Here is a 12499-nt window from a genome sequence, read left to right on the forward strand (position 1 = left end):
TATGTATGTATGTATGTATGTGCATAACTTCTTCCTGCGCACTCTACCCTACCAGTGCGCGTATTTCCTTCGGCCTTTTTCTCTTTCTTGCTCTTCGGGCATCAAGGAAAACAGTTCAAAATTCAATAGTTGGAAGTGGGTAGATTGGATTGACTGGAATGACTGTGATGGGTTATTGGCCCAGGCAGATTTGTCCGAGGTAGGTATGTTTAGATGATTTTTTTTGTTTTTGTTTTTGTTTAATTGGTTGTAAGTACATTCATTGGAGATGGATTTTGAGAGAGGTAAATGGATGGATGGATGGATAGATAAATGGATGTCTCTTTCTTTCTGTCTTTCTCGATTTAGATCGGCGTTATTGTACGGAGGGAGAGGTAGGTGGCTCGCTATACTATGCTATTACACTATGTCATGCTATGCTATGCTATGCGATGTTTGACATAATACACAGACACAAGACTATCTGTCTCCCCTCGGTGCATATCCATGATTTTAGAGCGCGAAAGAGAATCGAAAACGTTTTTGTGCTAGAGGAGTGAGTGGATGGATGGATGGATAGATAGATAGATGGTACTGGATATGTATCATGGCAACCATTTACCGGTGAGGAATACTTACAGTGATACTTACATCCATAGTCTATGCGACCACGCACGCGATATCGGTGCATATGCTGGATATACACAGGAGGTAGATAGGAATCGATCATTTTGTGATGCGTGCAACGCGAGGAAGGAGGTGACTGCACAAGATTGGTGCAGATAGCCTAGCGATGCGTAGAAGGGTTCTAGAAGGTGAGATTGCGGAGGTGTGTATGTTTATGTCGATGTAGTTACGTGCGGTTTGTGGAATGGAAGATGGAAAATGTGCGGGTGAGGTACGGCATGGATTTTTGATGGGTTTGGTATGCCGTCCCATGTTTTTTTTCTTTTCCTTTTTTCTTCTCGCGCTTGTGTGGTGTGCTTGGATGCTTGGATGCTTGGATACTTGGATGCGTACAGCATGGTTGTGATGCTTCTTGTGCGCCGTACTGCTCTTTGACGATGCTTCTGAAAATAGAGCAGAGTAGAGCGACGTATTCGGACGGGTAGACATTGCTCTCGGGCAATCTTTCTATCCTTTGGGTAGCTAACTTGCAGAGGATGATCGAGGTATGGCATTGAAGTGAGAAACATGTGATGGATGCATTCATCCTACATCTTATCCGCACCATGGCCCGCAGAATGGAACTTTCACGAGACTTTTCATCATTTCAGCCTTTCGCTCCCTCCCCAATGACCCATGAATGCATCCTCGGTCGTACCCGGTTAAAAGAACGGTAGAAGCGAAGCAAGCAATTCACGCAGGCAAGCAAGCGAGCAAGCAAGCTAGCTTGAGAACCATCATGCTTCGATGTAGGTAAGGCATGTGCAGATGCAGGTGCAGGTACCCATATAGCCCGTTTCGAATATTTGCTGAAACAGATTGCGAGAGAATCCTTGTATCCTCCTTGTTCATGTGAATACTTTCAGAGTTCTCCTTGGGGCAGACAATGAAAGCTTGGCTCCGAGATAGGATGTCACCGTAGCGGAGGGGAGAAGAGACCCGAAAGTCTCATACACGATTGACACATTCGTTGGATCACGAATGCATTTCATCCTGCGTTATGGTGAACCACGAGGCTGAGGGGTTGCGGGAGATGGCATGCATTGATTGTACGCTTGTTGTGCGCTAAACCTCCTTTTTTTCTTTTTTGGCTCAAATGCCGGGTACGAGGGTCTAAGATTAGAGTTTGGATGGCAGGAGGATAATGCGGAGACGAAATTGAAAGATGGGTCGCGTCAAGCTTGGTCATGTACGGCGTAGGTCGAAAGACTGCAAAGGGTAATGGGCTAGATGAAGTTGAGGAGATTATGAGATGATGAGAGAATATCCTGTACATGTTGTTTTATCCTATACTTTACTTTTTATGCGCTTCTCAGCCGTGCCAACTTCCAAGGCTGTTTGTTTCGATGTTGCAGTGGCTTATGGATTCAGGCTATCCAATTAGCTATGTCTAGGAATCGGGACCAGGGGTATTCTTCCTTCGTAACTAGAATGGAAATCCTTCGTTGTTAGCCCAAGAAACATTCTGCCATGTATAATCTCTGAAGATGTGTCTGGTTTAAACAAGGACGTAGCAAAAAGACTCGGAAAAATGCGTAGTTGGTAAATTAAGCTCGACATCCTCATTCTACTCTCAGTATATATTCTCAAGGCACGTGGGAGTGTGAGAGTCAGAGTAATAAGAGTGCTCATGAGTGCAACCATTATTCACCAGTTGCAAAGGATGTATTGCCGATTTGGGAAGACTCCACCTAGTCAGCACGAAGAGATTGGAGAAACGATCTTCGTCTTCGTGCGTGCTACTCTCTTTTCGCTCCCCGTCGGTTCGTAGCGAAGCTCGCAAAGGTCTCAACATGCAGCGAAGATTCTGTAATTCTTCCATCGCTTGTTTTTAGTCAAGCCGTACCGCAGCTAGATGAATTAAACGGTCTTCATCCGAGTTGAAGGCGGCCTTTCAAGTGGCTGTTCTTCGACAGGGATTCCGTAAGTGTTGTGTCGTGCATGAAGGGGAAAAGGCGAGCTACCTACGTAAAGTAGTACAGTCATGAAGTAATAAGTAAGGTAAAGTAAGATGCGTCAGAAATGATGGTATGATGGCAGATGGAGGTTGAGTAATGAATTGAATCAGGAAAAGGAGATGGGTAGAATTCGATTTACTATGCCCATTCTGAGTGGGTGGTGGATGTATTGGCAATTAATACACGTATATAGTATAGAGTTGTTCAAAGTTATTCCACGTTGTTGGTTACAATAGCTAGGGACTGTCTACGTAAAGTAGCAAGCATCAGGAGAAAGATGGATGGATTTGGAGAGAACACTGAGCTGTAAGGTTCTGATGATACGTATATATATATGCAGTCAGTGATAATGATTCTATATAATGATTCTACAACGATTGATAGGTCAACTTGATGGAGAATTGAACAATAAACCATTTTAAACCACCATGTACGTTACGTGCCTCTCTGTGTAGGTAATGTAATCTTCAAGTTTAGTGAAGAATTGATGTTGTTACTATTTGTTGGTATTTGTTCCGGCTCACGCTAGATTGTCTAGATTGCCTGCTCTCGAGAGAGAAATTCGAAAATGGAATATTAATGACAGAGTGAATTCATAATTGGACTCAGTGATGGACACCTTGAAATCCAGGCACACAGCATGATTTAAATTTACTCCAAGGTTCCCTTCACTCCAAAAAGCTTTAGAAAACCAGCTTGCAGCCGCAACTTCTTATTCCGACTTGACTTTACTTTACTTTACTTTACTCTACATGAAATGACATATCCTCTACCTTGAATCCCCCTACCCTTCCTACATTGCCATTTTACCTTTTACCTTTTACCTTTTACCTTTTTCCTTTTTCCTTTTTCCTTTTTCCTTTTCCCTTTTCCCTTCTCCCTTCTCCCTTCTCCCTTTTCCCTTGGACCCTCTCCAACCCAACTCTTCCTTAAACCCCTCCCAAGGAATTTCACTGCATCTTCCAACCAACCCACCGTACAGTAAATACGATCCTATACTAAACCACACCACACCACACCACACCAGCCTTCCGCCCTAGATCCAAATCAAATCTACCAAATCAGATCAGTCCAAATTAATTCGGCCTCTCTGGCTCCCTTTCAGAATCCATTCCCGATTCCTTTCTCCACAACAAAACCTTACCACCTTCTTCTAAACTCTTTACTCGTACCGTCACCTCTCAACACTTCATATCTCTTCGAAAGATTAAACTCGTTTCCATACTCACCTGCCTACGTACTTACCGCTACTGCTCGCTTTCGTCCCGTAAACGAGTTTCGCTACGAACTCCTAAGTACAGCAAGCCGAGGGAATTTATCGAATCAAATAATTCTAGAGCGATTTAATTCAAAAGGACTTGAGTAATTTCTATTCAATTAAAATTTCCCATTCACTTCAGGGCGGTGGTTAGATAAGGTTTCAAAAAAAAAAGAACATCAAAATAATCAACGCAGCGCGACCGTGTCATAATCAATCCTAATATGGCACAGCAACACAATAATAGGAATAGTCCGCACTTAAATCATCTGCAACAAAACGGTTCGGCGCCTTCTTCTCCATCAATGTCTGGCTCTCAACAAGGTTCTCAACGACAACCCGTTAATTACCCAAGTCCAACTTCCTACCCGTCGCCTTCTTTGTCAACTTCACAATATAATTACCCGCCACCAGGTAACCAAAACGAGCCATATCGTGCGAGTCCGACCGGAAGCAACGGCTCCCTCTCTCTTCCAAGTATGCGTTCATTAGATCCTCTCCAGCAGCAGCAGCAACAACAGCAGCAAGCCGCACAACATCAGCACATGGGATCACCTTTACCTCCACCAGTTGCGCAAATGGGCGGCCCGTACTACCAAAATCAACTCCCTCACCCATCCCATCAGCACCAATACCCAAATGTTACATCTGATCCAAACATGCGATACGCGCTCCCAGTGGATTCTCGAGTCATGAGTGGAGGTCGACACAAAAAGGTATGTAGAATTCGTAAATCATCGTTATTATCGTGTCATCGCGTCATTCGAGGTATCGCATCGTGCTAACATATTATTTTTCCACCAGGAGATCAAGCGTAGGACCAAGACGGGTTGTTTGACGTGCAGAAAGAGAAGAATTAAGGTCAGTTCTCGATGTTTTAATTTCGTCGCATTATCGAAAGAATGAATTGAAGTTGAGGTTGAGTTTCTTCGCGATGGGAATCTTTTCGTCTATATGCAAGCGAATCACCTAAGTAGGCGAAGGCACATGAGCGAGCGAGACGAGCGACCTCGATACCCAGACCCACGAGTAGAGCGAGATTATCAATTTTCCAATTTGTTTTCGTTGGCAGATCAATAAATTCACTCGCTGTCGCGATCATCATCCGCATCACTATCTATTTGAAAATTCTGCTAACCCATTTCATCAGTGCGACGAACAACACCCTGCCTGCCGAAACTGTCAAAAGTCAAAACGTGAATGTTTAGGTTACGATCCCATCTTCAAACAACAACCAGGTCCTGCCGCCATACAACCAGCACCTAGCTCTGCACCTTCGCAATCTTCATCGATCGCGACCGCAAATCCTTACGGAAACCAACCGCAGATGCTGCAGAGTGGTTACGGCGTTCCAGCTTCAATGGCGTATGATCCTGCTCTGACTGCACCCAGTGCTGGTCAACATTATGACTATTCATCTGCAATCGATCCAAATTTGGAAGCTGCTGCTCCAATTCCGATTGTCAGCACATTTCACAATGCTCCTCCAGGTATGCCCAACTTCCGACTTCACCAAAAAAACATGCCAAGTGCAATCCCATACCCCTTCCCCCCTCCAGTTGCATGTTCTGTAGACGAAGCAGCTGACACGACTTTTCTTCCAGCCCAAAGATCTATCGACGATTTGCTATTGTACGGCAACCCTCCTGCACCTGCCGATCAAACAGTTCAAGATGTTTCGCAGAACCCACAAGCACTCGATGAAGCAAAGCATCTCTACTACAGTATCTACTCTCCTGGTCTAGAGAGTTTCCTCGAATCAAAATGGTTCAGTGCCAAAGGTGCTTCCAAACTCATGAGCGACAAACCACTACTCGAAAAGTTTGGCACACTACTCCTCCAATTCTCGAAAACAATTGTCTCTGATCCTATCGCAATCGCACATACCGCCAGTGTTGAGGCAAAGGTTGTCTGGGCTTTGGCCTGTATGGTCAAGCTTGGTGCAGAGGATGCAAAGGAGGCCAAGGCTGAGACTAAGAGTGCGCTCCCTGCCCAGGATGATCCAATCGAGGCGGATCATCGATTGACAGTCTTTGAATGTCTTTTGACGGGCAAAGTTGCTGAAAGTAACCAGCTCACTGCTCCTGTCCAAGGCAGTGGAGATCACCACAGATTGAGGGAACTCGAATTCTGGTACACTTTGGCAAACTTTGTATGTCTTCGAGAAGATGATCCCAATTGTGTCAAGGACGTTGATGAAACTCTGGGTACCCTGAGAAACCTCTTAGATGGCCGAGAGAATCGAGATGTCTTGTATTCAATTGCCATTATTCGAGCCATGGGACAGCGTGTTTCTGAGTATACACCTAGCGACACTCCACTTCATTTCGATGAAAGTGATAACCGCAGCAAGCTTCTTGTGGCAAAGAAGTTTGTTCAAGATGAAGCAAGCGGTTCTGGTACCACGAATGTTATCCGAAGATTGTGTGAGCTTGCTACACGTACATGGACTACTCCAGCACCTCTTGTACCTGTCCCGAAATAATTCAACACATCTTTCCACAACTCCCTTTCAACGAATTTACTTTCTCCGGCGTCTCAGAAGCATTGATGTTATTTTGCAATCAATACCAAATGCATTAAAAATGGATGGATGGGTTCTTGCAGTCTCTTGCAAGTCTTTTGACGGCAGCCTTTTCTTTTTCTTTTCTCGACAGGTTAGCAACAGATTTTGAAGATTGTGGGATCCAAAAACAAAACAGCTAGCAAGTGTTTGGGGGGAGAGTTTTTAAAACTATCGTTTACTACACATAAAGTACTCGAGCAACTGCTTTGGTGGTCATCTCCATGCATGCATGTAATCTTAGGAACAAATGGTAAATCTGGGAAGGACTTTTCAAGAATGTATTTCCTTTATTTCATACGACTTTCTCTTCTCGTTCCTCTTTAATTGGCTTCCTGATATCTCTCAATATTCAATGGTTTCATTGCATTACGAGTAGGATAATAAGATAGCAATTTGAGCTGGGAAGAGTTGATGGTTAGATGTGGCAGGGCTAGGCATGTGCTTACATGTGCATTACAATCCAAATCGATGGACGGATGGACTGATGGACTGGTGCAAATAATGGACATGTAAAGCATGTAAGGACAAGAGCAGAAAGGGGAGGACAGAAAGCTTTATTGCGCTATGCTAATTAGCTATGGGGCCTTGATTCTATCACGATGCATTTCTCCTTTACCAAGATTTCAGTCATTGACCGAATAGACGAGGAGCACTTTTCAATTACTTTTGTTGCTTCGCTTTGTGATGTGCCTTCTTTTTCCTTCTTTTTCTTTCTTTTTCCCTCCCAGGTGATTTGATGTCAGGTTTCTGTATTGTAATGTAAACTTGTAATGATGTTTATGTAATTGCTATTATTCTGTCTTGTTCTGATCTTTTTACTTTATACTTTGTCTTTTGTACTGTGTATATATACCTATGCATGCATGCACCCAGTGTTCCACAACAGTAATAACACCGATACAGTTCATCCATCGCATCGCATCGTTGATCGGGCCGATCCTCTCTCTTTCTCTGCAGCTTCTGTGGGGATTTCGCTCTGTTGTCCATGTTTGAGATGAGGCTATGTTCTTTCTTTCTTTCTCTCTTTCTATCTTTCTTTTGTTTCTTATTCGTTTATCTCTCTATTCTTTGATCTGATATATACTCTCGCGTGCGTTTGTTGGTTGGTTGGGGGAATCGGGAAGCGGGAATTTGGAATTGGGTTTGGGATTGCGATTTGTGTACAGTGGGCAATGGGCAATGGGTATGGGTATGATGTGCATTTTTTGAGGTATGTACTGGGTCGGCTGGTATGTGGTTGGTGGAAATGGTGGTAGGTAGATGGTAGGAACGTAGATATACATACAAAGCTAAGGAAATACAGCAGGAGGTCAGAAGGCCCGATAAGGAAGTCGTGGCTGTGCGGGTGGATGAGAGGGCTGGTGAGATGTGGTGAGGGGTGGTGATGGATGAGGGAGAGGGTTGGGGATCTGGGACTTGGACTTGGGGGGGTTGGGGTTTGTGGGTTTGTGGGGTGTGAAGTGGAGGGAGAGTGGATGGGTGTGTGGGTGTGGGTGGAGTTGGTATATATATATTTACATATATAAATACTCAAGTAGTCAATTAGAAACATCCTCGTCTGTGCTTGTTGATTACCGTACTGGTTATTGTTCTGGGCATTGCATGGATCTTGGGGTTGAAGTGAACATGTTTGTAACTTTGTAGGCTAGGAGTAGGAAATACTGAATGTGGGGCGGGGAGGAGGTGTGATGTGATATTCTTTGGTATGGTATTTTTGATATGGTAGGGGATTGCATCACTATGTGGGTTCGTCGTTGATGTTATTGCATGTTAGAGTTGTGGAATGATGGATATTTATCTATAAGTAGTCGAGTGGTGTTTGTGAGGGAAAAGGGAATTACTCGAGTGTTCATGCCGTGCATGTACTGTGGAACAAGACGAGGGGTTTTCCTTTCTGGAATGAGTGGTAAGGAACGGATGGTTTGATGATTCATGAATTGTGTATGTTCAGGTCAGGGACGGGCTTGCGAATATCGAAGTAGGTGATAGGCTCATGTTCACTATTGTGCTTGACTACTGCAACACCCTGGTACGCTTGTATAGATACCTGACTCTTTATATATACATGCATGCCTATCTACTTGTAACAAAACTTTAGTAATATACATACGCTTGATTCATCTTTAACAAATATATCGTATCCGATGTTTCGCATTCTATTGATCCTCACTGTGGGCTTTTGCTAGTTGATTTTCATTACGTCCCTTTTATTTTCGCTAAGAGATTTGAATTCTTTGCGTCATTTATCTCTGCGGTCAATCTTCTTTACAATGAAAGGGGTTTCTCTTTCTCAGACTTCCATATTCTTTGTCTATTGCCACCTCCTTGGTACACTTATCCTCATCTCCATCCATCACCAAACCCAAGTGCTCAAATGAGGTTTTCCTAAGTTTTATTATGTGCTTGTATGTATCTAGCCGTTCGATACCTGTACATGTATTGTCCAGTACCGCAGACGGCGACGAGTTAATGGCAAGAACAAGAATTTCGCATAGAGATTTTGATATTTTACTAGTCCATCCCATGTGTGTGACAATCACCGTATGCGTCAATGCGAGAAAGACATTTGAGAGGAGAATGGATAAAGCGAGCTGTCTAGTGATTCATCAAAGAGAATAGCTATAGCCAAATCGAAATCGATTGACGATGATGTGTGTATATCTCTTAAGATCATTTTGTTGCCCCGATGCCATAGACTCATAAAGCAAGCTACCTTATACAGGGGCTTGCGCCTCGAATTGTGCGACCGCACGAATCTTGAAGGAATGAAGGGGTGAAATAGATTAACACTCTAGGACACCTTACAATTGACAAATTCAAGTCATCTGGATCTTGAACATTTGGCAGAATTAAGGAGTTTCCGGTGCCTGCAACTGCTAATAGTGTTGCAGCATCACACGAAGACAATTGTATGGACTGTAGAAAACCAAGCTGGCCACAAGTGCACTTGCGACTTTCATTGCAAGATGAAAACATGCTCTCAATCATTCAAGAATATACTGCAGTGCTTCATTCTTCATGTTTAAAACTTTGAGGCATCGTCTCGTAAGGTTAGCCTTAGAAACATCTGAAAACTCGCTGAATAGGATCTCTAACCCACAGTATAGAATGTGTCGAAGATGCAGACTTCAAATGTTCGACAGCACAATCTCATGTGTTTATGTTACTGTGTGCCACATTGACCTTGCTTTTCTGGCAAATCTGCGATGAATGGGAAAGGGTGTGGTATTCTGGTGACGAACCATCACACCAGGCCTCAGGCCACCAAATCCGGCTTGTCGGAGTCCGCGGAGCACCGTGGGCTGTGACATGAACATGTGCATATATGCTGTCAATCAACCGTTGTGTGCGTATGCTGTTGTTAAAATTGTCGAAGAAAACTACATTATGGAAATGACCGCGGAGCCACGGAATTCACAATCTCCTGGCCATACTGCGAATCAGTCACGTGCTGTAAGTTTCGCGACGCTGTAGAGACCTGGTAGAGACTGCTAATCGTTGTTCTATATTATAGTGTGATCAGTGTCATCGAAGGAAGGTGCGTCAAGAAATTGAACATGTTCATTTGGTCGATTTCTGATTATTTAGATTCGTTGCGACAGACGGGTCCCTTGTTCGAACTGCCAAACAGCCAATTTACCATGCCGAACTCTGGCTCGGCGGCCTGTGTTGGCCCAGGTCAGACCAAGCACCAGAAGCAACGAGTAAGGTGATTTCTATTTTGTGGATACTTAAAGTAACGTACCTTTCAGAGATAGCAGATTTGAACGTCTCGAGAAGCAACTTTCCGATATTCAGCGGACTTTGTCAATGCTGCAAAGCAGTCTCATGGAGTCAAAAGTATCTGACTATCCTTCCGATTCGGCAGAAGTGAGAGACAAACCCGACACCACGGCCAATCAGCATCCTGCGGTAGTCACGAGAGACGGCTCAAGCGTGACATCTTCAGAAATGCTCGCCTATGAAGGTGCATCATCTCTTAGTGTTCAGTCGCACCTTGCAAGCGAGATATTTCGAGACCTAGTCAAAGGGAACCCTCTTGATAGTTCGGCCCCAGATATTAGCATGGATTACTCGCAGCTCGACAAGGCTTTGAATCGCAATGATCCACAGTCACTTCTTTACGATAAATCCTTTCCAGAGACAAAACACCAAGAGAAGTCTCAAGGGAATATTGTAATGCCCCCCTTGACTGATATCGTGCTGCTCTTGAAATGGACTAAAGGTGATTATATATACACGATCGATCTAGTTGTCTCACTGACTCAATGCAGGCCCTACACAGCCGACTTTGTTGTCCTTTCTTCCCCTTGTCTCTATCTCTGAGCTCGACAGCCTCTGCAAAAAGGCTTACTTCGAAATGGAAGAATGCACCACCTCCGACTTGATTATCATGAATGCGTGTTTACTATTTTTACTTCCAGAATACTGTATTTCACAGAGCAATGATGACTCTGTAACAGCAAAGTGCCGTCTCAATAGCCTTCTTTGCCAGAGAAATCTAGAATTGGCCCTGAGTCGTTTAAATCTATTCATGAATTTGTCATTGGATAATGCAAAAGCTTTGATATTGGCCGTGAGCAGCAACACATTCACCACGTTTTATGATTCCGCTGACTAGGATAGTCAATGTATGCCATAGGTACACATTCTCTTAGTATGGCTTGGACATTGATTTCCACAGCAGCCAGACTATGTCATAGTCTGGGTCATCATTGTTTGACCGTCCAAAAGAACACGAGTAGTAGTGATGAAAATACGAAGAGGGTGTTGTTTGGGTATGTCTACATTCTAGACCAGACGCTTTCCTTGAGACTTGGCCGGCCATCGAGTCTTCGCGAGTGCGACCTCGCAACAGACTCTCTTCCCACCACGTCGACTTCTGATCTGCAGGTATCGGACTTTGTTTGGTCCCTGTGGATAGAGGCAGCCAAACTTCATGCTTGGACATTCGAACGCCTCTATAGTCCCAAAGCCATGGAGCTATCACAAAACGCGCGTACAGAAGCTATGAGAAATCTCGCTTTGCTCACTCTCGCTGCAAAATCTAGGAATTCTAAGGTAGCATAACGTTTTCATACATGCTTTATTAATTCTAATACTATTTTCACTAATATGTCATAGCTCGAAGGCCAGTTCTGCGATTCTGGGGCTAGCCCCCACCAATATCTTGATTTCGTCCAGCGTGCAAACGATGTGGTTTTTTTGTCTCTTTTGACGCTAATTTACCGATCAATCCCTAACGAAAGCTCTGATACATTGTCCCCGTTCAACCAACAATGTCTCGAAGCGGCCCAGGCGGCACTCGCAGCACATCATTTCTGCTATGTCAACTACAAGGATAAGCACAAATATATATGGACAATATATCTGCAGTGGTTTGTGACATCCCAAGCTGACCAAGAAATACGACTAACGATTTGATTAAGGACCGTCCTTGCATGCCCCATCATACCCTTTCTCGTTATGTTTTGTCATGCCGTCACGACCCTCTCCCTTGAGACTATGGAAGATTTGGAAAAGTTCGTCACCTCCCTCCAGCCAGTTACTCAGACCTATATTGCCGGCTCAAAAACTCACGCACTTTGTCAACGGTTCTACAATGCTGGAAAATCCTACATTGAGACGCAACTGCAGCGACAGAAGGAGGCAAGCATGACGGACACGTGCCCGGATCTTGGTGCGACCATTTTCACCGATATCATACCCGAGTTCTGGCATGTCTCTGATGGTACGAGTTACACTCCAGGAAATTCTGGGCTGAACACTCCAGGGAGGCGACAGATGCAATTTGGACAAGATCTTATGTCAGAAGAAGATGGTTGGTTTTTCGGAGACCCAACCATTTTGGGACTTGCCGACGATATTTACCATAATATAGGCAACAGGTCGGTGTAGTGCGATGTAAATAAATGGAAAATTATAGGCTTTCATTCTCGTCAACCGTGAAATTTGAACATGTCCTGATACAAAATAAACCGCATGGGATCTATGATTGATAGTTTCGACATGGAAAATGCTTCGATGGTTGCCTACGAACCATTTTATATGTTTTGTGCTTGTCTCGGTGTG

The 12499-nt window shown here is 44.1% G+C and overlaps 2 protein-coding genes across 3 annotated transcripts; both read left to right on the forward strand.

Moving 5' to 3' along the window:
- The first annotated feature begins 3322 nt into the window (after window positions 1-3322).
- BCIN_11g04510 (hypothetical protein) lies at window positions 3323-7978 on the forward strand. 2 transcript variants are annotated; one of them, XM_001558427.2, is made up of 4 exons: window positions 3323-4577; window positions 4666-4722; window positions 5012-5351; window positions 5466-7978. In XM_001558427.2, the coding sequence occupies exons 1-4, from the start codon at window positions 4086-4088 to the stop codon at window positions 6344-6346; spliced, it is 1770 nt and encodes a 589-aa protein (XP_001558477.1). In that variant the 5' UTR covers window positions 3323-4085; the 3' UTR covers window positions 6347-7978. The 2 variants fall into 2 exon arrangements, with proteins under 2 accessions (XP_001558477.1, XP_024551824.1); XM_024696022.1 differs by having other exon boundaries at window positions 3323-4722.
- Window positions 7979-9799: 1821 nt separating this feature from the next.
- Window positions 9800-12360, forward strand: BCIN_11g04520 (hypothetical protein). The gene is made up of 8 exons (XM_024696023.1): window positions 9800-9880; window positions 9942-9965; window positions 10016-10131; window positions 10180-10652; window positions 10702-11003; window positions 11054-11488; window positions 11552-11805; window positions 11857-12360. Exons 1-8 carry the CDS (start codon window positions 9815-9817, stop codon window positions 12323-12325), a joined length of 2139 nt encoding a protein of 712 aa, XP_024551825.1. The 5' UTR covers window positions 9800-9814; the 3' UTR covers window positions 12326-12360.
- Window positions 12361-12499: the final 139 nt, after the last annotated feature.

Source organism: Botrytis cinerea, chromosome 11 (assembly GCF_000143535.2).
Source record: "Botrytis cinerea B05.10 chromosome 11, complete sequence".
NCBI lineage: Eukaryota > Fungi > Ascomycota > Leotiomycetes > Helotiales > Sclerotiniaceae > Botrytis > Botrytis cinerea.